This window comes from Rutilus rutilus, assembly GCF_951802725.1.
Source record: "Rutilus rutilus genome assembly, chromosome: 3".
In the NCBI taxonomy this organism is placed as follows: Eukaryota; Metazoa; Chordata; class Actinopteri; order Cypriniformes; family Leuciscidae; genus Rutilus; species Rutilus rutilus.
This window is the reverse complement of record NC_140211.1, coordinates 21,866,259-21,893,424: the sequence shown is the minus strand read 5'-3', so window position 1 is coordinate 21,893,424 and position 27,166 is coordinate 21,866,259. Positions and strand designations below refer to the sequence as shown.

Sequence of the window (27,166 nt, the reverse complement as noted above, 5' to 3'; positions counted from 1 at the left end):
CCAGACAAAGAACAAATGGACCTGTATGCAGCGATGAGTTGCCAGTATCTCAGCATACACATACACACTGACTGTTTGTCAGTTTCTTTTCTTCTCTGATCCAAGTCTGGCTGTTGTGGTGATGTTTGCGATATTCCAGCTAACACTTGAGTCTTTTTGCTTTTCCTTTTGGTGTATCACCAAAAGTGTATCATTTTCAAAGGGTATTGTGTATTGGAGTACATTTTTACAAGAAAATTATTTTTCAGCTTTTCTAATTTATTATTATAATTTTTTTATAGTCTGTGAAAATGGTTTCTACACTTTTTTTTTCTTTTTTTTTTGTGTGCAGAACCTGATAATGTACCTCTTTTAAATTCAGTTAAGACACTCCAGACATATAAATAAATAAAAAACTTAAGTCATAAATAGTAGAACAAAAATATTAGGTTCATTGTCCAATTAAAGTGTCTAAGACAAAGAAAAGAGAATTAATGTAATTCTTGGTGTTTACACACACACGCACACACACACACACACACACACACTTATTATTGGTGTTTTAATCTCTAAACTTTTTTTTTTTTACTTTTGCCTCCACAGAAAAAAATTCATACAAATAATTAAAAACATTCTCATTATAGACGAGTTGTATTCAAGTCCTTGTATGTTTTAATTGCATTTATCACTAATAGCACAGAAAATAGAGCACAGGGTAAAGGGCTGGTTTAGATTTAAGATTTGGCTATAATTGGTGCAAATGAGTGAGCAGATCTAAAGGGTTTTGGTTGGCCGTTCCTCAGTTAAGGAGCCAGAATGCAGAAGTATTTAAATCTAGATGGTCTAGACATGTTCTCCTCATGTGGAGAGCCAGACAAACAGACAGGGCTGATCTCAGCAGCCACACTGCATGAATCATGGCTGATAGGTCAGCCAGACTGTTGGCTGCATCATGGGCTGGAAACAGTGCAGTGAATGTGATTCTTTCAGCCACAGAAAGCTGAAAGAGAGAGCTGCACACAAGCAATTTATAACAAATTAAAGTCAAGCAGCAGCATTTTGCATCCGCTAAGCTGTCCGATGGCAGACACAGAGAACGTTTTTTTTTGTTGTTAATCAGTAGGTTATTGATGACAAAGAAACGGAATATAATCAGTGACAAAGAATAGAGATTCAAGAGGGCAGGTGGGTGAAAAACAAAAAAACAAAGCTGCAGAATAGTCTAATTGTGGTCAAAATAGCCGATTTAAAAAGCAATGTACAAAGAACAAAAGCATGTGTTTGAATTGTGATATTCTTGGAAAACACCTCACACATTCTTGTCTTGACTCTTATTATGACACTCTGTATGATAACGCTGCAAGGCATATTGTTTGTTCCATTGACTGGTATGAATATGGATGTGGGCTTTGAACAATCTAAGATGAAGAATAAATTACCTGACTAAAGCACCTTGTTCAAACGACCATAAAAAAAAAGTGAGCTGGTTCTCTTCAACTCAGCTCACCTTTATCTGTCACTATACTACGTATGCGAGTTAAAGTGGTCAACATACTTTCAACATAATTTTAAGGAGGTGCTTTTCAAGTGTGTTTTGCCACCTTCATTTTTGTAATGCACTCTTTACTTCTATCCTATATTGTACATACAGTATGCATGTTACTCTATAGGGAATTCTGAGCTATCACAATACAGATCCTTTATAACTTTGCAGTTGAATCAAATTCCCTGCTGTAGCTTAGTACAAATGGCAGTATTCTTTTATTGCGTTCTCATGCTATGTTTTGCCTAAGTATAGAAAGGCAGAATTGCAATAAGCTACAGTATTGATTGTTGCAAAATTCCTGTCTGATTTTCTTATTTATTTATTAGTTAAGTCGCATAAATAAAATATGTAGGCCTAGCATCAGCACATAGATTGAAGAAAAAAATATATAGTTCACTGTTCACTGAGTTTAGTAAATTGGTTAAGTGATTATAGTTTTGTAGTAACCCTTCTCAATCAAATCACATATAGCTTTTTCTTTTCCTTAAACATTCTAGGCATTTAATTATTTTATATATTTTTTATTATCTTTGGACAGATTGTAATACACTTCTTTTTTTGCATTAGCCTTACACAACTCTTGGCTCTTTTCAGCGGGTTGTTTGGCTGACAGATGGTGAGGAGTGTGAATATTAGTGAATAAACAGCTACATGCTGACTAGTGAGAGAAGTCTGACCTCCCCTATCCATCCACACTTATGCTGACAGAGACGCATGGCTCTCGTTTTGGCCTTGACCTGTCCCAACAGTCCTGTTCCCAGACTCGCAGCGTGCTGAATGTTGTCTGTTTGTGGTTGTTCAGGACTAAATTCTTAGATTTGTGTGAGACACTCGGTTACAGATGCACATATTAATGCCATCTGGCTTTTTACTGATTACTCTTGGCCAATGCTACGTGTTTGTCGGTACGTCGATTTAAAGCACCTTGTTGTAAGACCAAAAACAAGCTGAATCACAGCCAATTTGTGAGTGTGTATGTGTGAGAACGAGAGAGTGAGAGAAAGAGGTCTCAACAGTTGCTGCTAATGAGGGGGAAGTAATTGAGTCTTTGCTGGAGTGAATTGTGATGCCAAATGTCCGTCCACTTTGTTATTCAAAACTGAGCCTGTTTAGCCCTGGCAAGATTCAGCCCTTTCATTTCTGCTCTGACAAACTAAAGCGGGATGAAAAGGACAGAGAAAGAAAGAAAAGACAAGCGAGCTAGAGAGAAAGTAATGACCATTCCATTTGAATTTAAATGCTATTTCACTCCTAGCTGTCACTGCATTTTCAATATTTCACAATCCACTCAAGACACAAAGACATTGCTCTTTTTTTTAAGAGTTTCTCAGTTGTGGTTTTGTCAGGTCAGTACAGTAGACCCGATTGATCGAGGGATTATGCTACGGCATGTAACCTCCTCTTCTATGAACCTCGAAAGGTGCCATTTAAGTCACAAAACGCTTGATTGCTCTGAATGCTGATGATGCTATTAATTAGAATACGGGGTGAGGGCTACATGCCAATGGTGCTTTATATGATGTCTGCAACAACACTCAGGACTCGAAGCGATTTCCCGTTGGCTATTTAAACTGGCAAGTGATTGACAAAGCTATTTTAGGGTACATTAGTTATGATTTTCTGTGGCTGTTGGAATAAATTACCAGTGTGATTGGCCACTGAGGTGAGAGGGTAACAATTATGATTGTGTGTAGGTGAATGTGGCGGTAAGGGCGAGATTAAGACAGTCGGGAGCATGTTGTTTTGAGATTTGCAGAACCTTCGTCTCATTGCGTATCCTTTAAGGGAATATGTGGAATTTTTTTGTTTTTCAGGTTAAGGTCTCTAGCTTATCTGCCATTTTCCTGCTTCCTTCCCTTCCCCCCATCCTCTCATCCTTCATTCTCCCTCCATTTCTCCCTCTCTTTTCTTTCTTTCCCTCTCTGTTGCTCCCCCTCTTGGGAGATTGTGTGGTGTTTGAGCACGTTGAGGGAGGGTGTCTCTTTATCACCTTCCTCCCTACCCCCCTCCTTTCCTTTTCTTTCTGCCTCCTTCTCTGATCTCTCTTTTCCCCCATTTCTCTCTGGACAGCGGACAGCCTATTAAATCTGTACAGCGGTGTGAAGAAGATGATGTGAAATTACTGTCTGATGAGAGCATGAAAGGGCTGATTGCTGCTCGGCATCAGGAGCAGAGCTGGTGCAAAGCCTCTGATGAGGGGGTAATTTCGCTGTGAGAGGACAGGAGCGACACAACATCAGATTCTTTCAAGTGTAGCATTCCTACCGACCAATAGAAAAGGAGCTCAGGCAGCGAAGTCATTTTTTCTCCTGTGGGTTTCTCCATGGGTTTTAACCGATCACTTTCTTAATTGACTATTAACTGTTATTTGACAAGCTATAAATCAAGCAAGTGATCCAATAGACATTACATATTGCCCTTGTTGACAAAAAACATGTTTTGGCATATGTCTTTTGTGATTATCCTACATGCGCATTGTGTGATGATGTAGCTATTGAACTTTAACGCTCTATTGGATGATTTGCATCGGACCTTGTCGTCTTGGACTGAATGGTCCCACACAGCACAGCATGTTTAATTTTTTTTCCATTCTCTCTTATCCGAACTCAGTGGTGTGTTCGTGTTATAGCGCCCTCACATGTTGTACATACGTTATTTACCGTACAAGATAAACCTGTCAATTTGGCTCTCTCAATACTGTAAAACAATATATTTTTGTTATATTGTTATATAACAATATATAATTATTGATTTAACAGTTGAACCATTCAGCATTATGTCAGCCAGTGGCCACCCTCTTATACAGTGTTATACAATTGAATGAGTTTCCAGTTTCCACAAAAATATTAAGCAGCTGGTTTCAACATTGATAATAATAAGAAATATTTCTTGAGCACCAAATCAGCATATTAGAATGATTTTGTAAGGATCATGTGACACTGAACACTGGAATAATAATGCTGAAAACTCAGCTTTGCCATCAAAGGAATAAATGGCATTTTAGATTGAAATTGAAAACAGGTATTTAAATATTTGAACTATCTTACAATATTCGTTTTTTACAGTATTTTTGATCCAGAAGGATCACTACAAATGAGAGACGAATACCGCTACATTGCAAAATATCTGAGCTTTAGGCTATTTTACATTCTTCCTCAAAATGAGCCGAGATTAGACCGTCTAAAGCCACACAAAATGTACGGGATTCAGCTTTTGCTTTCTGCGGTCGCTATTCCTTGTTTACATGCACACCTTTTGTTTCAATCTAACTGAATTCATTCCGATTGGTGAATTTGAATGTAGTGTTTACATGAACGCTAAACAAGTGATCGGTCGATGTGCGTTTTACCATTGCTAAGAAAAATTCCCGCTCCTCCGTGAGAGATGGGAGACCCGGCGCGTCTCAGTAATCACGCCACCGGCCTCGCGCTGTTCTCCCGCGGCCGTCAGCCTCGTCCTGCTCGCCACAGTAAACATGATGAATGAATGGCGAGATTGGCGACTGTAGAACGCAAAAGCCGAATCCCGGACATTTTGGGCTATCTCTAAATCCCTCGCAAACTCATCACGTAGGCTAGCTTTGTTGTTTTAAACTGCGCACTCTTACCGGTAGGCGTGGCATCCTAAGACAGCGAAGCAAGTGCATTCTGGGAGTTGTTGTCTTTCATCCACATAAGCCAAAAATAAATTTTCTGGCTTTTCTCAGTCTAGAAAGCTCCAAATTCAAAAATTTCTTCACATTTCTTCTACTTAAATGACCTATTTTAAATACACATTCATCTTCCCAGAGGTGAAGTAACCCTTTAACGCTGGTTTTAAATGTTGAGAAAACAAAATTCATGTGGTTCTCCAATTCTAGAAAATCTTTAGATTATTCAATTGTTCTTCGAACTTTACAAGGAAAATGTATTACATTAGTGTCAGAGTATAAATACCTGGGCATCATAATTGATGACACATTCAAATTTAATTCACACCTTCTTTCATTTTTGTTTCAAATAATGATTAAGTTAGGATTTTATTTTAGAAATAAGTCTTGCTTTTCGTTTAATGCAAGGAAGAAGCTTGTGTCTGCAACTTTCTTGCCGATTCTTGATTATGGGGACGTAGTGTATCAGCATGTCTCCCTCTTATATTCTTGTGTATCATGGTGCCATAACATTTATTACGAATTGTACATTTTCTACACATCATTCTGCATTATACAACAGAGTTTCTTGGTCTTCTCTTGCTGTACGAAGGAAAATGCATTGGTACTTCTTGATATACAAAGCAATTTTGGTTTTTTTTACCATCTTATCTTTGTGGTATGCTTAAGCAAAAAGTAGCAGGTAACTATTCATTGCGTTCAGTCTTATTACAATCTGCATGTACCTCGAGCTAGAACTAAGTTAGGTAAAACTGCTTTTAATTACGCTGTACCAACAGAATGGAACTCTCTCCAAATGACATTGAGGCTGAATCATTTGGTGTCTTTCAGCAATTTTAGAACACTTATACATGCGCTAGAGAAAGATTTAATGATTTGCAAATGCTTCAGAGATTGTATTTTTTTTTAATACCAATTTATTGTGTGCTGTATTGTTTTATTGTTATATGTGTGTTTGAATAATTGGGCCACCTATCTTGGCCAGGACACTCCTGTAAAAGAGATTTTAATCTCAGTGAGGTTCTCTCCTGGTTAAATAAAGGTATAATAATAATAGTAAATAACTCACCTGTAAACAGTACAGACGCAAAATACACACACACAAAAGAAGTAACGGCCGACAGGGACGTCACAAATTAAATACATCCTTGGTGAGCATAAGATTCTTTTTTCAAAAACATTAAACATTAAATCTATATCAAATTAACATTACATTAAATATGTTACTGCCCCCAACTTTTGAACAGTTGTGTATACATGGATACGTATACATTTATTTATTTACCAATTTAATGATGTAAAATGGCACATGGCAAATTTTTTTATTAAATGTATTTTACGGTATTTCCACTTCCGTCATTCGGCCAAACACAGTCATCATAACTGGCCAATGCAATCATCTTAAAGGAATAGCTCACACAAAAATACAATTTTGTCATTGTTTACTCACCCTCAAGTTGTTTCTTTCTTCTGTTGAACAAAAAAGAGGATATTTTAGAATCAAACAGTTGACAGTTGCTATTGCCTTCCATAGTAGGAAAAAAATACTTTGGAAGTCTATTGGTGCCTTCACGTGCTATGGTAATTATGGTAAATACCAAAAGCCGACATGGAAAATGCACATGAACACCCCCTCATGTGGTATTTTCAACTGGGCAACTCGTAGAATATTTTGATGCACGAGTTGCCGGGATGAGATAACCTTTGACCTTTTCAAAATGGCGGAGAGCAACGCAAGAGTCGTGAATACTGTTAGCGGATAGTTTTTGTAGCCTATACAATGTTGTGTCATTAACGATTGTAATATAATGCGTTAACACTCAATTTTCAACTTCGCCGCAATTTCCTTGGTTCATATTTAATCATTTTATGTCATGTTTTATTTTTTTTTTAATTATTAATTATGTTTTAATCATCAGAAAGCACCACACTTACGTTTTTTTTTTTTGTTTTGTTTTTTTTGTAAAGATAAAAAAGATACTCGACTGACACAGACCTTGCGGGTACTACATTACGACAACAAAAGCACTTGAACACAACACACTGGTAAATACCAGTTCACAAGTGGAAAATATCATCTTTTCCATAGCACGTGAAGGCAGCATCAGGTTACCGTCAACAGTCTGGTTACCAACATTCTTTACAATATCTTATTTAGTGTTCAACAGAAGAAAGAAACTCATACAGGTTTTTCATAACATATTTTTAATTTTTGGGTGAACTATTCCTTTAAATGGCCAAATATCGGCAGATTAATCCATGTATTTCTATGTCGGATATGGGTTTATGTGACCTGTATTGCAGATACAGCCAAAATATGATTGAAAGTGATGAATTTCATGATTACATCTGACCATTGCACGTTCTCTAATTACACACCCACACTGCACAACCTTAGAGTTCAAACATTTCATAAACAATAATTGAAATTATTTGCTGTCAGAAATGTTGCCGGAGCATGATAAATATTTGTTGTTGTGAAAAGAGGGCCCACAGGCTTGAGGGTGAAGGCTTGTGTGATGTAAAGCTAATGAGATGTTAATTGAGAGGCAGCGGCCTAGTTTCAGTCCAACCCATTTAAACTGTGATAGCCAAGAGCATGGGAACAGAGATGGCGAGAGAGGGAGAACCGGACGGCTCTCTGTAGGGCAGCGGACTCCCCGGGCAGTTTATCATCAGATTTTTTTCTTCTTCTGTTTTTCTGTCTTTCCTTTCTCCTAATTATGGGTAACAGTGTTTGAAGTGCTGTAATGAGCATGAAGATCTCGGCTCACTCAATCATTAATAAAAACAAAAGAGCTTCCCCAAACTCTCTCTCATTCACGCACAGCGTGTCCAGCAGACTAATGAACATTCCTAAAATAAGCTAAAAGAAAAGAAATGACACAGAAAATATCAACAAAGACGACCACAACCGCACAGAAGAAAACCTGGCTAATTAATTTTGTAACCCCCTCCTCTTTATCTGTCTGGGCATCTCTCTTATTTTTCTCTCCTTCTCCCTCCGCCTCTTGTTCTCACTGCAACAGTCATTTAAATAATGTCGTAATTTTCAGCATCTGCTGTTTTAATGGGTCTTTTTGTGATTAAAGCAGCATGTGTAAATGGAGAGAAAGAGAAAAAAAAAAACTCAGGTGCCGAAGATGGAGAGAGTGAATCTCTTGTCTTCCAAACTTGAAAGAGCAGAGGTGGACAGCAGATTGTGAGGGGGTATAATGAGTGGCAGAGCTTTCCCATCAGCCCTCTCACTGCGCATTTTACCCAGAGTCCTTTGTATTTGTCCATTAGTTGCCCTACGTAGACCTTTTTTGTCCAGATATGTATGTGTCGATGGGTTTAATTTTACAATATGTTTCAGGCCTAAAGGAATGGAGAATAAGCCCCCACAGCTCCCTTTTGAAGACATGGCACTACAATGATGTGTTAATTAGTTTGGGGACCGTGTTCTAACAAGACAAATATGCTTAACGTTTAGACAGTGTTTCAAAGTTCCAAATTCTTGGCCTGGTAACACAATTTGTGTGATTTTGACTCACACATTAGCACACACGCACCATTGAGCACTTTAAAGAAAACCGGCATATTAGTGCTCATTATAACATGTTAAATAGATCACTGGTGGCAGCCTAATTTACAGGAGCCATGTGTGTGTATTACAGACACCTCAAAGTGTGTAGAATGAGTGAATGTGCATTTAGCTTTGTGTATCAGACTAAATAAAGGCTGTGGAATAAATATTATTTGATTTAAATTAATACTCCTTCCAACAATGAAAATGTTGTCATTATTTGCTCACCCTCATGCTGTCCAGGGTGTATGAGACTTTCTTTCTTTCTTTCTTTCTTTCGAAAAAAAAAAAATATATAAATCTCTGTGAGTATGTGATGTAATGCAAGTGAAAGGCTTTCCAAATGTTGTTGCTCCATAAAGCACACAGAGCCATTGTGACCCATACAACTCCAGTGGATGAATCAATGTTCTGAAGTGAAATAATAGGTGTGTGTAAGAAAAATACTTATATATGTTAACCATCTTTTCCAGCCAACTGCTATACGCACATTCACAAGATGGTCAAGTTTTCTCTTGATGTAATTGTGAAGCTTTACATAAGCACGTAGCTCATGCTAGAAGTGATGGTACTCGTGAGCTTTGCAGCGTGCTTATGTCATGCTTCACAATGCGCTTGCTTTTACAACAAGCTCAAACTCAACCCTCTCGTGAACTCGCATACCACATTTGGCTGAGGGTGAGTAAATGATGAGAGAAGTTTTATATTTGGCTGGATTATCCATTTAAATGTCAAAGAAAGTGACCTTTATTTAAATAATGTCAGAAAACGTCATAAAGCACGTCTACACATTTTAGCGTTTGCCAAACCGACTTGGCTTCTTGCCAAGATATAGTAAATATGTTAATCGCGTACAAATCAATTTATTTTACAAGGCAAGGACAATATAAACATACAGTAATCATCATCAAAACAATCATAATCTTAATACGCTTAAATGTATATATTGCACAATTTTAATATTACTTGATCCTCATAAACTCCATAAACTGACATCCATCCATCTAACACCATTTATCATAGTTCTTCCACTTCATGGAATGAATCAATAAAAGTATGTTTAGGTCAGCAGCAGGAGCTGTAGAGGACCTCAGAGAGCTCTGCAGGAGACAAAGAGGAGATTGCTGGCCCAAATGAAAGAGAACGCTGTTATGATGTTAAGTGGAGAAATTGATTTCAGAAGTGCTGTGGAGCAGCTTGACATGACACACAGGAGGACCGCAGGATGAAAAGATTTGAAAATATAAAGAAATAAGCATCAGTCTATTACAAGTTTAGTTGTAGTAGGATTCCCTCTACACACTTCACCATAAAATAAATTTTTTGTAACATTCTGGCACCATAAAGTAACTGAGTAAGTGCTTTCTACACATGTAGTCATGCTCTTTATTCCCCTGGTGTGTATTGTGACTGATTGTGAGGCACCAGGCTTTTATTCTTTACAATCTTGAATGATATTGAAAGGTCATGTTTTTTGGGGGGGGGTTTTTTAGTGAAGAACAATTTTGGTTCTGTTCCTCATAAAAAGCTGTTACATGTCTTCAGAGCGCCTGGAATATAGTACAAAAGTCATATGAACTAATTTTATGGTACCATGAAAATTAGGCAGGTTTGGCTCACTTTAGGGTAAACTATTTCAGCACACCTGCAACAAATAAGTATATAATCTTGGAGATGCTCAAATAAGATGACCCCATTTTCTGAGAGGTAAAAATTCAACCGTGTCCCCTTGAGCGTGGAAAAGAAAACGAAGGATGACTTTTAAAGTCATAGCACTTATTTACATGCGTGTTAACAAAGAGAAGTGTTACTCAAAGGCAACGTGTGGATCAGGTGTCTCTGTTTGTGTGTGTGCGCACTCCTGCAGGCATGGCTGTAAAGCTCCACGTCTCCATTTAAATGCCATCCGGGGGCTCTGTGCATGGAAAGTAATATTTCAATGCGACTATTTAAAGCCTGTTGAGGCGATGGCACTTTGCGCTGAAATAGCATCATATACCATATGCATTATTTATGGACGCTATCTTCATTATTGCGCTTTGCTCAGAGGGGAGGGGAAAGCAGTCTAATGGACCGCTACATGATAGTGATGTCACATAGCCCAGGGGGGTGGAGCTCGCTGTGTGTGTATGTAGTGAAATTAAAGGATGGTATGCAATAACACTTTATAACCGTTTTGTAAAAAAAATTGGAAATGTATGTTTGCGTATGTACATGGTTTGTGTGTGCTTGTGTGTCAAGAGAGAGAATCCATCATCTCCATCGCAGACCTTTCATATCCATCACTGTGGAATGGAGCACCTTATCACATACTTGGATTTTTTTTTATAGTCCATATATTTGATGCATGAATCTGGTTCTGCCTTCGAAATCACATCAGTCTTCTCTTAGTGCCACTTTTCCTCCATTGCCTTCTCTAGTGTTATTCCATTCGACTATGGCACGCTCACTCTGACATGCAGAGCACTTCAATTGAGTACCCTGTCTGAAGGGTGCAGAGCGTTACTGTCTATAGGAGGGTGTTACTCTAGGAACAGCCTACACTAGTATCTATGTGTCTGTATATGTGTACTGTATTGATAGCATGCATTTTTCAAGATTCTTTGATGAATAGAAAGCTCAAAAGAACAGCATTTATTTGACTGAGCAATGTAATGCCTTGCTTATAAGTATAAATTTCTTTCTAAATTTTACTGACCCCAAACTTTTGAATGGTAGTGTATATTATAGTAATGGAGAAATATAATTGTAGATTCTCTAAACAGGCTATTAGAACAAAATATTTTCTATTGATGCTTTGTGAAAACAACCGAGGGGTTTAAATTTCCATGGAAAGTTTTAAATAAATGACCCTATCTTTCAAAATTGACTCGCCACCCAGGATCACAAGAATATAAACAGCAAAATGACTTCCTTGAAGTGACCAGTATGTAGGTACCTGTTCAACTAAATCACCATCAGCAGGGGGTCAGAGCTTTGATTTCCTGTCCGTTTCCACAGTGATTGTCATGGTGAAACCATTTGCATCCAAGCAGCAAGTTCTATCCAGTTAGGCTGTTAATGTGTGGATGGAGAGAAAGATCTCTCACTCTCTTTCTCTTTCATATTCCTCTTAGCCCTTTCAATTAATCTCTCTGTTTTTCTCACGCACACACACTCGCGCTCCTTTTCTCAATTTCTCCCTCCTCTACCCCCATAATTAGATCTGGTTAATTTACACTGTGTGGTGCGCTGGGAAAGAGGCAAGCTGTAATAATGTGTGTGTGTGTGTGTGTGTGTGTGGAGTGGGTTATTGTGAAGAGGGGTATAAAACGGCTCTGCTGGGACTGCTGACTCAAAACTGCTACTGCTACATCTCAGCTTGGGTGTGTCTGTGTATATCGGGTTGAGTATTGAGATTCATACTGGCATATTTTGTGTGTGTGTGTGTGTGTACACTCTTACCTGTGTCTTTGCATGTGCTCTGCACCAGAGTGATTGATCTTATGCTATAATAAGCTCAAGTCTGTTTATGTTTGTGTGTTTTCATGAATAAATTTGTCTGTGTGTGGCAGGAGAGGTGGTCCTCTCCCAGTTCCAATTTTTATGTATGAGGGCAGAGGGCAGGGGCTCTTAAGGGGGTTCTCTGTGTGGGTGGGTGTGGTTTCTGCAAGCACATTGATTGTACTTGGCACCAACACTGGGATTTGTCGCTTTACTGGAATTCTGTCTTTTACACATTTTTGGTCTTACTTTGAACGGTTCATCAGTCCAAGTTAACCCAAAGAAAGAATTTGGTCTTCATAATCAAAATATAATAATTTGCTCTGCGTCTGAAACAGTTTTCCTTTTTGGTTGATATCATCAAGCCCTCAACCACCTGTCCCAGACCCCGTCCATCTAGCTGCACTGCTCCATTCCAAGTTGGTGACATCATGAAAGCACTGATTGGCTAATAGCAGCACAAGAACACACACAGTTCCAAACTACTTACCCTAGAGCTGTGATGTCAAAAGCAGTTGACTGGGGAAAAATCTGGTTCTTTTTTTATTGACTATAAAATATAGAGGCCTCTTCCAGTTGCAAAACAGTTAAAAGGAAAATAAGACTACATCTAAAAGATATAGAATCTATAGTATCTAGATATACATATATAGTATCTAACCATCTATAAAAGATAATATACAATACATTTTAGACGTATTTAAAAATAATATATATATATATATATATATATATATATATATATATATATATATATATATATATATATATAAATCAGCAGTGTATCAAATACTTGTTCTCCCCACTGTATGTATGTGTGTGTGTATATATATATATATATATATATATATATATATATATACAGTGGGGAGAACAAGTATTTGATACACTGCCGATTTTGCAGGTTTTCCCACTTACAAAGCATATAGAAGTCTGTAATTTGTATCATAGGTACTCTTCAACTGTGAGTGAAGGAATCTAAAACAAAAATCCAGAAAATCACATTGTATGATTTTTAAGTAATTAATTTGCATTTTATTGCGTGACATAAGTATTTGATACATCAGAAAAGCAGAACTTAATATTTGGTACAGAAACCTTTGTTTGCAATTACAGAGATCATAAGTTTCCTGTAGTTCTTGACCAGGTTTGCACACACTGCTACAGGGATTTTGGCCCACTCCTCCATACAAACCTTCTCCAGATCCTTCAGGTTTTGGGGCTGTCGCTGGGCAATACGGACTTTCAGCTCCCTCCAAATATTTTCTATTGGGTTCAGGTCTGGAGACTGGCTAGGCCACTCCAGGACCTTGAGATGTTTCTTACGGAGCCACTCCTTAGTTGCCCTGGCTGTGTTTTTCGGGTCGTTGTCATGCTGGAAGACCCAGCCACGACCCATCTTCAATGCTCTTACTGAGGGAAGGAGGTTGTTGGCCAAGATCTCGCGATACATGGCCCCATCCATCCTCCCCTCAATATGGTGCAGTTGTCCTGTCCCCTTTGCAGAAAAGCATCCCCAAAGAATGATGTTTCCACCTCCATACTTCACGGTTGGGCCGGTGTTCTTGGGGTTGTACTCATCATTCTTCTTCCTCCAAACACAGCGAGTGGAGTTTAGACCAAAAAGCTCTATTTTTGTCTCATCAGACCACATGACCTTCTCCCATTCCTCCTCTGGATCATCCAGATGGTCATTGGCAAACTTCAGATGGGCCTGGACATGCGCTGGCTTGAGCAGGAGGACCTTGCGTGCGCTGCAGGATTTTAATCCATGACGGCGTAGTGTGTTACTAATGGTTTTCTTTGAGACTGTGGTCCCAGCTCTCTTCAGGTCATTGACCAGGTCCTGCCGTGTAGTTCTGGGCTGATCCCTCACCTTCCTCATGATCATTGATGCCCCACGAGGTGAGATCTTGCATGGTGCCCCAGACCAAGGGAGATTGACCGTCATCTTGAACTTCTTCCATTTTCTAATAATTGCGCCAACAGTTGTTGCCTTCTCACCAAGCTGCTTGCCTATTGTCCTGTAGCCCATCCCAGCCTTGTGCAGGTCTACAATTTTATCCCTGATGTCCTTACACAGCTCTCTGGTCTTGGCCATTGTGGAGAGGTGGAGTCTGTTTTATTGAGTGTGTGGACAGGTGACTTTTATACAGATAACGAGTACAAACAAGTGCAGTTAATACAGGTAATGAGTGGAGAACAGGAGGGCTTCTTAAAGAAAAGCTAACAGGTCTGTGAGAGCCGGAATTCTTACTGGTTGGTAGGTGATCAAATACTTGTGTCATGCAATAAAATGCAAATTAATTACTTAAAAATCATACAATGTGATTTTCTGGATTTTTGTTTTAGATTCCGTCACTCACAGTTGATGAGTACCTATGATAAAAATGACAGACCTCTACATGCTTTGTAAGTGGGAAAACCTGCAAAATCGGCAGTGTATCAAATACAGTGTATCATATACATATATATATATATATATATATATATATATATATATATATATATATATATATATGATACACTGTATATATATAATATATATATTGTTTGTTGCTTGCAAAACATTTTATTCTGTTTGGCTAACTGGGCCATGCTAACCAGCCAAATTTTGACCTATTGGTCCATTCGTATTAAGAGAACACACTTTTCACATCCAGTGAATTTTAGATACATAAATTTAACCATGCATAGTTTTCTCCAGTTCACATGAAAATACAGTATGTTGACTGCAGGTGCACGCAGTATTTTTACCCATTTCCTCATGTATAGTAAACATAGAAATATGTTTAAATAGTACTTTGAATGATGTTTAAACACTCAATGAGACTCCAGTTATATCAGTAGCCTAATAAAAACAGTTTTAATGCTTTAATTTATTGGTCAAATACACATTTAGATGTACTGCTCTTGTCAATATGTGAAAGTTGAAATTGGGAAGATGGTGTCTGAAAATGTATTCTGTCTTGATCACAGGGTGTATGTATGTTTTCACAGGGTTGACTGCCGGCCTCAGTTTGACCACTGAATGTTTGGTGGAGCCTGCAGGTCACCAGTGGTGATGGTTATTCTGCTTATTCATGAGTATATAACTGCGATAGTAACCTGCTCTGGACAGGGCTTTTTTTATTAGATACCAAACCCTGGTGCTCAGAGCGGTTGTGTTTTAATGACAGACGCTCCATGGCTACAGCTGGACCCTCTGTGGAACTCAGCGATCATCTTCAGTTGTAAAGGACAGAGCATTGGAGGGGGTCCAGCTAGTGCCGCCTCATATATTGCAGTTTCTTTGTCAGATGTACCATAAACAGGTGTGTGACTGAGGAAAAGTCAGCCATCAAAGAATCCATATTTATAGAAGAATGTTATTTACTAAAATAAAAAAACAAGTATGGAAAAAAAGCTAAGATTGTAATACTTTGCATGCTTTGTTGTAGCACCAGAACTCCTCGATGGTTGAGGCATTGAGGAATGTTTGTTTAAAATGTAATCGGCTTGCTGCTTGCTGTGCATCCGTGGAGAAGAGAGGTCGGAGCATGTCAGGAAATGGCACATTTCTCATTAGGGCACAGCCCAGAAGCAGTGATGCTGAAACACTACTGATACACAAAGAGATGAAAACAAGGGGAGAGAGAGAGAGAGAGAAAGAGAGAGAGAGAGTCTCTGGGAGAACAGAAGGACGGGGAGGGAGAAGGAGTTCACAGAGCGATACAATATGCTCCAGTACCCCCACTGGTTCAGCCTCTATACTCTCATCCCTGACTGTTTGTGTTTACATGTGAAATTGAGTGATGTGCCAGTGCCAGTGCCAGAGAGAGGAAGGGTGCTGGGTCTGAAGCAACACAGGGGTGCTTGCTAATGAGAAGCTAAAAGCTCAAAGCAGAAGATCTGATGAAACCGAACTGAGGAAACACTGCACAATAGAAACAACCCAATCTGATGTCTCGCATGCAAAACCGAAATGAATACTCATAACTCGCTTCACTCGCAAATTTGTTCTGGAGTGTTCCTGTACTTGGTTGAGTACGGGGTTAGGTTGATTCCTAGGAGCAACATACTAATAATATACGCTGAGAAATCTGGCTAAAACCAACTTAAAGGTGCTTTATGCAAGTTTGGCCTTTATCGTGGTTGATGTTCAAGTTAATCACAAAGTTGTTTTTACCTTTATGCTCCTCTGTATGGAAGAATCTGATAGTTTGAGTTACCTGTGTTTGTGAAAAATAACTCTTCCAAGTAGCTAAGTGGCATCTTTCGTCTTAGTAACCTTCTTTTCTCTTTTTACAGACATGATTATGCAAACATGAAATTTGCTACCAAATACATTCTGACCACTTAAAATGCAAGTCACTAGTCTAGGCTTACAGTAATGAATTGGGGTTAGGCAAGAACATGGTTTCTTGTATGTTCTCACTCAATTATTGATTTCAGTTAAAAAAATTATCATGAAATGAAAACGTACCCATCTATTTTTAAATGTATGTTATTTATCTGATTGTGAATGATTCATTCATGTATGTTTCATTTTTACAAATTTGCTTGGATGGACGTCATAATTTTCTTTTTAAAATAGCATTATTCGATCCTCCATACTTCTCTCTGGTGACATTCTGGACTTCTCTTATAACTTAGTCTGCTTAAACGCCATCCCTTTCTTATAAATCAGCTACAAGCTCTCATTTAGATCTGCTTCCATACAATCAACAACCAATGGACCAATAGAACCAAGTCCACACCCTTCATAATTTTCTCTTTTGATGATCTATTTCACTCGAATGTACGTCACAGTACAGAAGACATGATCTGTTGCTTCATCTGTTTCATCACGAGTTTAATCTGGTATGGTAGTTGCTTTTACATGGTTCAGGTGTTTTAGATGGTTGACCAGCTGGCTGGGACTGACTGAGGTAATGCACAAACTGGTGAAAGTGGTTAGGTTTGGTAGACCTCCTTGGGCTAGCAATAAACCATATTTCAAACACAAGTTTGACCAACTTAAATTGGCTTGATTTTCCAGCAGGGTTGTGGAAAAAGAGAAATGGCATTATGTTTCTTTCTTTTTTCTTTTTTCTTTCAGTTAGATTGCTGTGTTATTTAAGTGGAATTAAATAGAAGGATTTGCTTTTGTGAAGCACACAATTTCCTCTCTGAAAAAAGCATGGCATTGACCCTGACATGATGATATTTAAAAAAAGAGAGATGTCATAGACACTAAATAATAAATGAAATCTTTTAGACACGTTTGTGGGAAAGTTGATTGAAGTCACAGTGGAGAGATAAAGCAAGAAAGAGAAATAGTAGAGACAGATAGATAGAGATTTATTCGATTTATGCCTTCCTTTCCGTGTCTCACATCTCCTGCAGAGGCAATCAATGAGAAATGTGTGAAAGCCTTGAAAAGATGCCTTTCTGAGAGCCCTTTTCCCCCCTTCCTTCCCTGAGAATGCTCCCCCCCCTCCCCCTTGCTTCTGCCTGCCTGCCTGCCTGCCTGCCTTTGACTCGCATGAAACAAAACGACCAGTTACAGAAGCACCACTGTGTGAGTTTAAGCCGCCAAACACCACCCGGAGATCCTTCTGAGCTCGATGATGCTAGATTAGCTGGAACAAGTATATCAGTGGGACACAAAAAGAACACAGAGGGGTAAGCGGGAGAGGACGCAGGAGGGGCCCGGCCCTCTTGTTATGCCAAGAGTGTTCCGAACGGTCCCGCTTGGTTCAAGTTAATTACGACCAACATTTAAATAAGAGCACTTGTCTTGAGGACGGTGGTTGGCTGCCGGAGAGACAGACCTCGCGCTAATTGTGTTTGTGTTTCCAGCTCCTCCCCTCATCTCCAGCCCTCTCTCACTATGAGCTCCTGCGGGACACACTATGTGAACTGCAGCCCAATGAGGGGCTTTGGATAATTTCCCCCTCACACGGATCTGAAAGCGTCCAAATCCTGGTCATCATACTTTAACTGGTTGCTTCAGTCTTTTCTTCTCCTGCAGATGGATTGGCTTTTATTGAGTGGTGTCTGACTGCTGAAATAACAATTCTCTTTACACCTTTATGCTCTCTCTAAAATACTCACACACTTTATCTGGTACTCATTGCCATGGACAGATGCAGATGCCGCCTTTAGTTTGATTTCATGTCTTTGAGCTATGAAAGTAAGACCCCAAAGCTGTGTTTCTAACACACAAACACTAAAAGTGTTAATGATTGGTTTTGTTGGTTACTTTTCCTAGGTTTTCTGTGCTTGGGACTGTATTATATGACCTTAAAGTGGATGCAGGAATTGAGTGGTCAGAGTATGGAGGAGAATCTAAGTGACTTTTAGTTGTTTTATTTTTAGACCTCAACATGCGTCAATATATATTACAAACATATATACAGACATACTGTATATACAGGAAACACTGGGGGGGAAAAGCAAGATTAAAGGGGTTAAATCAAGGAATTTTACATGAATGTAAAAATCTTATTTGAAACATGGGATGCTGAGTATATACACCATTATTCAAAAGTTTGGGGTTGGTAAGATTTTTTTTATGTTTTTTGAAAGAAGTTTCTTATGCTCAACAATTCTGCATTTATTAATATCAAAAGTACAGTAAAAAAGAGTAATATTGTGAAATACTACAATTTAAAATATTTTAATACATTTTAAACATCCTTGCTGAATAAAGAACTTGCTGAACTTTTGCTGAACGCTAGTGTATTCTCCAAAACTATTACACAAAATCAATCTATTAAACTTGTTGAAGAAATTGGTATTGGATATTTCTGTTGTATACTTAAACACACACTAAACAGGAATATGCAAAGTATTTCATAGTGTTGTCATTCTTACTGCATGCAGCTTCAGTTCATCATTGTAGTTCTGCATTTGTGACTGTAGATCAGAGCACAGCAGATCACACTTAAGTTGTTGATTTCCTGGACCTGCACTTTGTGTATTCTATCACTCTATTTTGAGAAGTTTAGGAAGAAAAAAGGTCCAGTATAATGTGGTGGGACATTTTACAGATTCAGAACCTGTCACTTTGTTTTTGTTCTACTTCACCACTTTGAGAAACTGTGAATGCTTGCATATTGTTCTTGCACTGTCTCCATTGTTTAAATGGTGGTATTTTGAATTGAAGGTATGTGAATGACCTTCTTTGTGTACAAGGGTTAAAGCAATCTCTCTGTCTCTTTTGTCCTCAGCAATGGCAGATTTTCATGTGCAGCCACGTTCTGTGCGTGCAGAGCTGGGAGGTGTTGGACGATTTCAGTGCCAAATCCATGGCTTGCCTGAGCCGGTCATCAGCTGGGAAAGAGACGGGCGGCCCGTGGATACCTCTGATGACAGGTAGCGTCGTAAATACACACAATTCCACACAAAGACATTTGAAGGGATGTGCCCAGTGTTGTTGGAACATATACATGTCTCCCTCTCACTGTGGGCCGGTCTATGTCTGTCTCTTTGCAGATATACTCTGTTGCCCACGGGTGTGCTGCAGATAACAGGAGTACGCCCTGAGGATGGTGGGGTGTTCTGCTGTGTTGCCCACAACAGTGCTGGAGTCAAACACAGTGCAGGAGCGCAGCTCACAGTCTCAGGTCTGCTCAGAAATTCTTCTCTGCTTTCTTGAGTCTTTCCACATCATTTTCTTTCTGTAACTTGCTTTACCTTTCTCTTCCTGAAGGCTCCCAGTCATCTGTTTACAAAGAACCCATGATCCTAGTGGGCCCTGAAAACCTCACCCTCACAGTTCACCAGACTGCCATCTTGGAGTGTGTTGCCACGGGTTACCCACGTCCAATCGTTTCGTGGAGTAGACTTGGTAAGACTTGTTTAAGTTGCTCTCTAAATTGCCTTGAGTGCTTATCAGAGCAAAACCCACCTCTGCTCCAGTCGGAATGCTGCAAAGAGCTTTAATATGCTCTCCACTGCACACTGACTATAAAATACCCATTACCCAATCAACTGAAAAAGAGAAAAGGGAAAAATCTCCTCCACCAAGCTAATGCAACATGATGGAGGACGAAGATCAGAGAAAATGTGTCAATCTATATATGGAAAGATTCCTTTTAAAAAGGGGTCATATCCTAAATTATTTATCATCTTATTTTTCTCCTTAAAGTTCATTTAGTTAAGGTGTCTTGTACCAAAAATGTCTCAATTTAGTTGGAATTAAAGGAGTAGTTCACTAAAAATGTATATTGGCATCATTTACTCCCCCTCATGCCTTTTCAAACCTGTATGACTTTTTCTTCTGTGAAACATAAAAGATGATCTTTCGAAAATAGAATTTTTTTTCCGTCCATTGATGTTGTTTTGGACCCCATAGACTCATGGTGTCGTTAAAAATCTTCAGAATTCATTATTTTAAGTCATACAGGTGTGGAACAATATGAGGGGGAGTGAATGGTGACAGAATTTTCATTTTTGAAATGTTACTTGAGCACAAAATCATCATATTATAATGATTTCTGAAGGATCATGTGACGCTGAAGACTGGAGTAATGGCTGCTGAAAATTCAGCTTTGCCATCACAGCACAGAAATAAATTGCATTTTAAAATATATTAAACATCAAACCCTTTTAGTTCCAAAGATCCAGAACATTCAGTTTTTGATGATATGGCCCTATTAAAATAAACTGGCTGCTGTATTAAAGCCATTAACACTTCAATCTACTGGAGCCGAATGGTGAAAGAAATACTCTTCCATCCTTCTCTCTAAGAGATGGATATTATAGATCGAACATTCTGATACTGTACAGTGAGATTGGTTTCTGTGTGAAAAATAGCTCATTTATTTTTAAGCGTGCTCAGAGTTCTGAAGCCACAAACTTGAAATGGTTTCAGACATTTTTGGTCATTGAACCCTCTTTGCCAGATCTGTCTGTCTTATCTTACTTGGGATTAATGAAGAAATGTCTCATCTATACTTCTAAAGTGGTGTTGTAGGGTGATTAATGTCGTTTTATGTTGGAATGTGTCTGTATTTATGCAAGTGTGTGCGTGTCCCTCTTGCATACATTTGGATCTACAGATTTGTCTTCTGGATCCAATTTTTGAGCCCTGTGCAATTTGCTCTTTGCATTTAAATAAACATTTTAAACTATATCTATATATTTTGAGGTGAATGTAACATACTTAGAATTATTCTCTGACCCACACCAACTGCTCTCTCTCAAGCAAGATTTCACAGCGACTCCCACACTTGTATAATAATCCGTTTCTGAACTCTTTCTCGCTCTCCCAGCTATTATCTTATGTGATTCTCCCATTAAGAATGTAAATGATGGTGTCTTCCTGTAACGGCTGTTAATCAGATTGTGGATATTACCTTCTGCAGTGTTGCTGGAATTAACTGCTAACAATGGGATTTTGCTGGATTAGATTACAGCGAGAGCAAATCAAGGCTAAGCTCAGTAATGAATGTGATACGTCTCCTACAGTTAGTGATTAATGCCATTCTGCATTTATGTCATCTTATTTAGGAGCCAATGAGTTTAGTTCACGCTAATACACACAACCAAGCATGCATGCTTGCTGATTCACACCTACCAGAAAGCGCACACATTTGTTATGGGAAGAAAGGTCTGGCCAGTAAAATGTAATACAAAAATATTGTCAAGGGGAAATTGTCTAGGGAAAATTCTGGGCATCTGCAAAATGTATCCCCTTTTGCTACTGTAATATAATATAATATAATTATAGTTGTGATAAGATGAAATATATATTTTTAACAAGATTATATGGCCGCACAGAGTAAGTGCTTTTTGTGTATGTGTGGTTTCAGTTGTTCCTATATTTTTTCTTAAATTTAAAATAATTTTAGTATGAAAGATTTTGGTGAATTTGTTCATGAAAACGTTCATACGCAGATTTCATTCACAAATTTGTGTGTATGCATGCTTAGTGAATGAGACCCAATGATATTCACACAAAGCAACAACAATACAATAATCATGGGTTGCTAATCAACCCACAAATACTAAAAGCCTGTATCTCTAAAGACAGATGAGTGTTACCATTAACTGTGTGGAACTGGATTGAGAAGCTCCAATCAGTTGCTGAATGATAAGTGGAAATGTTTGTGCACCTCACAACTGATGCCAGTCAGTTAAATCTGGTGTTATGAACTGCACCCTGCCGCAGTATCTAACACTGTGTCTTATGTCATTTTGACAGGCACATTAAAAAAAACAGAATTAGAGACCTGAGAGGCCAGTGAAATGAATGGAAGATGTATTTAGAGGGACTGTTAATTTTTATTAGCACTTTTCCTCACTGAGTGTCCAATTATAGCTCTAGTGAGTGAGATGGTCCAGACTGATACAGTTTACAGTAGCTTGTGAGAGTCATTGCTCGTACATAAAGTGTGCGAGTTCTTCACATGTATAGGAGATGTCCTGTCCATGGTAACATGGGACATCCTGCATCACTGGCATTCATAGGTCATCTCATATGTCCCTTCTTGGATCCTTGTTTTTTCGGTGTACTCTTTTTATACAAGAGTTGTATTTTATTTATTTTTTTCAGATTTTTCCTGTCTATTATATTCTTTGTCCCAGGGCAGAAAGAGGGATAGGGCTTTGTACTCCATAATTAGTCACATTTAACCAGTGCTGTTAAATCCGGAGGCTCATCACATGCTTCTGTTGTCCTGTTAAATTTATTTTTAGCTCCTATGGGGCAGGAAATGATTTTATGGCTGGATAATCATGTGAGACTATATTCTCTTTTTATTCCCTCTGCTGATCTCTTTAATTCTCTTTGAATGATCTTTATGACCTCTTTCCCTTGTCTTTGTCAACACTGTGCCTTCATCTCTCTTTCAGATGGACGCCCAATAGGAGTTGAGGGTATCCAAGTACTAGGAACAGGAAACCTGATGATCTCTGATGTCAGAGTTCAACATTCTGGCATTTACGTCTGTGCGGCCAACAAACCAGGAACCCGTGTGCGCAGAACTGCTCAGGGACGTCTTGTTGTCCAAGGTGAGCCTTTTCTAAAAAAAATTTAAATAAAAAAAAATCCCAAAACTATATGTGACCCGTGCTGGCAAAATAAGTCGTGATGCGCACAGGCTAATTACAAGCTATTGGCAAAACAAGTGAAAAATGTTATGGTCGAATTTTAGATTTTCACAAAAATGATTTAATAAAGCCCTCGTCTAGCGACCCCGATGCTCCAAAAGAATCTTTATCCTTATTAGAGAGGAGTACCTGTCACTTGTCCATGCAAATTGCTGTTTTTCTCTGCTTGCTTCTCAATGACTGCCAGTTCCCCTCAGCACAAGTTTTGATATCGTTTTAAAGCGCAGCATTCCAACTTTGTGAATATTCATAGCGAATTCTCGATGTCAAGAGTCTGAACCAATGAAATGTGATTTTCAAACTCATGCTGATGTAAACAAAACGATCTTTCTCGCGCCGACTGACAGATCCGAAGCGTGCGCACAGACACCTCTCAGACAGCGTGCGATCCCGGTAACGTTATACACATAAACACAGTATTTCAAAATATCTGTCTTGCCGAGTATTCACGCAAACATTATCTGTTATGTCTTAAATTAACATTTGGTTAACTGTTGGGGAAAAACATCTGATGTGTAACATTATATTAGATTCATGTAGGAACAGTAGGTCTGTCAGTCTCATTAATGTTAATCAAACAGTTGTGGTATCATGGGGGAAAAAAGTGAATGAAAATATGTTTTTTCTATAGATATTGGTTTTGACTTGGTGTGTGCCAAATTTGGTGGTATTACCAAGATTTTACCGAGATTTTAAGGTATGGTTGCTACTTGCCAACTTGCTAGGTGATTTTTGTTTTGGAACCTTGAGATATTTCACAAAATTGAGTTTAAGACAGTTTAGGAGTAAGTGTTTGATTATTGTATCAGCTTCAAAGCTTCGCAAATATATATAAACACATTAGCAGTATGTGGAGAAAAACTAGCTTGTTGCTAGAAAAGCTATACACTACACTAACAACTGAATTATTGTGTGTATTGTATTATTCAGTACACTACAAAAAAAAGATTTAGTAGCATCACTACTTTTAGTAGTACTTTTATTAACTGCCTTAGAAGTTAGTGACTGAATCTCAGCGGGTGTAAAGTATCCATGATTAGCGGGAGCAGCGTTGTAGGGGTAGCTGAGAATTGATATGATCTTAGTGGCCAGATGGTGAAGCAGCCTTTGCTTACTGTAATGCACTTCATTTACATTAAAGAGAGAGAGGAGGAAGAGAGTAAGAGCGGTGTATTGAACAATTTTATGTAAAAATTGGTAGTAAGAGGGGAGGGGGAAAAGAAGAGATTCTCTCTTAAAATCCCAAGAGAGAAATAAGTGAGAGAAACAGAGAGATAAGAAAGGAAGGAAGAGGTGTCTCTGATGATATATCACAGTGATACATCAATACTCAGTCCCTCAACCCATCCCCCACTCTCTCTCTCTCTCTCTCTCTCTCTCTCTCTCTCTCGTACACTCAGGGATAAGAAAAGAAAAAAGAGAGCACTAATTTGCGGGGCTGTGAGATGCACTGGACAGACCTCTGAGAGCAGTTAGCAACCTCTCTTATCATTTATTTATTGAGAGAAGCTGGTAACACTGAAAATACAGGAGAGAGACTGAGAGCAGGATCAACACTTGCGATTAAAGGACTTTAATAATTAAAGCCATTGCACCCTGAACGAGTATGAATGGTGTTATGGTAATTAAAACGGATACAAATGAGCGAACGGTGGCTAATCAGTCAGCAATTTCAAATTTTCCCAGATTAAATGTGTCCTAATTAAGCAGTAAAGGACTATTGGATTATCTGCAGTCTGTGTCAGTTGGCAGTATTAACATGCGGTGAGTGAGTGAGGAGGAGGAGGAGGAGGGTATCTGGTGAGGTTGGGGGCAGCAGAAGCCTCTGGGGTGCTAGAAGATGTTTGTGGTCCAAATATCCCCTCCTTGCCCCCCACATCTGTTCTGCAGCACTTAATCTATTTTAATTTTCACACTGTGTCATTTGTGGATTGTCAGTTTCCTCTTCTGGCCCTGTGAAATCTGTTTTTGCCCTTCTCTAATTGAGTTAATCTGATGCTTTCTCTAAGTTCATTCCTGTTACCACCCACTGCTGTCACAATATATTCATTTTAAATGTGATGAAGCCAAAGCAACGTAAACACATTCACTCCTCCTCTCTCAGCATTGTGTGCACTGTGTTTTTCTATTTCTATTACCGTTGATAGCATATACGTGACATATGTAAATGGAACCGGGTGAAATTGGTAACATTAGTGCAAAGGAGCAAACTGGGCTCATTTTTAAATCACTTTCCAACAGTAACTGAGGTTTCTGAAATTTCAAGCCTTTTTTATTTAATAAACTCATGTTTTGTATTGGCAATAACTGACTTCTCATTGTCTCTCATTTTTCTTCCTCTCTATCGGTCTACAGCCCCAGCAGAGTTTGTGCAGCCTCCTCAGTCCATTGCTCGCCCGGTGGGCACCACTGCCATCTTCACTTGTCTGGCCCGGGGTGAGCCAGTCCCCCAGCTCACCTGGCTGAAAAATGGACAGATCTTAGAGCCCGATGGGCATGTCAAACTCAGGAACAACAACAGGTGAGCTGAAAAGGTCCAGTAATAATAAATGCACCAAAAATAACATTACGATGTCCAGAAATCAGTTTAAGTATTACATTGAGTTTAATTTATTGACATATATAACTTATGTTTAATGTGATAGTTTCATCCTTATATGTGACCCTGGATGACAAAACTATTTTGTAAATTTCCTACTGTAAATATATAAAACATTTATTTTTGTGAGTGAATGCAGCACAATCATAAACATAAATGGACAACTTTAAAGGCGATTTTCTCAATGTTTCGATTTTTTTGTACCCTCAGATTCCAGATTTTCAAATAGTTGTATCTCGGCCAAATACTGTCCCATCCTAACAAACCATACATCAATGGAAAGCTTATTTATTCAGCTTTCGGGTGATGTGTAAATCTCAATTTAAAAAAAAATTGACCCATGTGACTGGTTTTTGTGGTCCAGGGTCACATATCTACTATTGACATAGACCTTATGTTTAATGTGATATTTTCATCCTAATATCTACTATAGGCTTATATCTACGAGAGTATTTACAGTAATGAATAAATACGTAGATCTGCATTAATGATTTGTGTGTCCTAATGGACTGGTGGTAGAATTTTTGTTAAGCGTGCCAGAGGGTCTGGGTTCTAATCTGCCCGATTATTTTTTGTTTTCTCATTAAAACCAAGAACAGGGATGTGCATTTTGTTTTGTGATTTCACCAGGACAAATGGTGAGTCTCCGCAATGGTTAGCAATAGATTGCGCTCGTAGAAACGCTCATCTGTGTGGAGACTGTGCACAAGCGCCTGGAGAACAGTGTTGCCTTCCGCCATTGATAACAGCAGCAACGAGCACTCAGCATGATTTCAAAAACAACACATCTGTGCCAGATCACCTCTTATTTAACACAAACAAATGAATTGTTAATCAGCTGGAGATGTTTCTTTTGTTTCGGGTACATACGTGCAGCGAGATGTTTCAAAAAGAGTGGTGGGGACACGTCTCACCCGTCCCACCTGTCCCACCTGCAAATTCACCTATGAGACCAGTGTTATTTGAATGTTATTTATATTCTGTCATGTTATTTATTGATATTAAATGGGTTTTTTTTAGGTTATTTAATTTTAAAGTAATTTTGTTATGTGCTTTTGTCATGTTGATTTTATTTAGCTTTATTTTTATTTCAGTTTTAGTAATGTTAGTACTTGAACTTAAACCTTGTCATTTATTACCAATGGAGTCACCTTACAGAAGGCATTAGTGAAGGCGCCCACTGTTTATGTCACTGAAGGACATTCTCATGTTGCCGGTTGTCCTCTCCTAGATAGTGTTATGACAACCATGTTAGGAAGG

At 38.6% G+C, this 27,166-nt stretch overlaps 1 protein-coding gene across 2 annotated transcripts in view; it reads left to right on the top strand.

The window, feature by feature from the left end:
* igdcc3 (immunoglobulin superfamily, DCC subclass, member 3) overlaps window positions 1–27,166 on the top strand; it is a 66,507-nt gene that overhangs the window by 26,622 nt on the left and 12,719 nt on the right. For both annotated transcript variants that reach the window (XR_014626959.1, XM_084406119.1), the window contains exons 3-7: window positions 19,422–19,566; window positions 19,687–19,817; window positions 19,904–20,041; window positions 23,050–23,208; window positions 25,663–25,828. Coding sequence is in view for 1 of the 2 variants with exons in the window: in XM_084406119.1 (XP_084262245.1) it covers window positions 19,422–19,566; window positions 19,687–19,817; window positions 19,904–20,041; window positions 23,050–23,208; window positions 25,663–25,828 (739 nt within the window). In the remaining variant the exon portion in view is untranslated. The remainder of the gene's footprint in view (window positions 1–19,421; window positions 19,567–19,686; window positions 19,818–19,903; window positions 20,042–23,049; window positions 23,209–25,662; window positions 25,829–27,166) is intronic.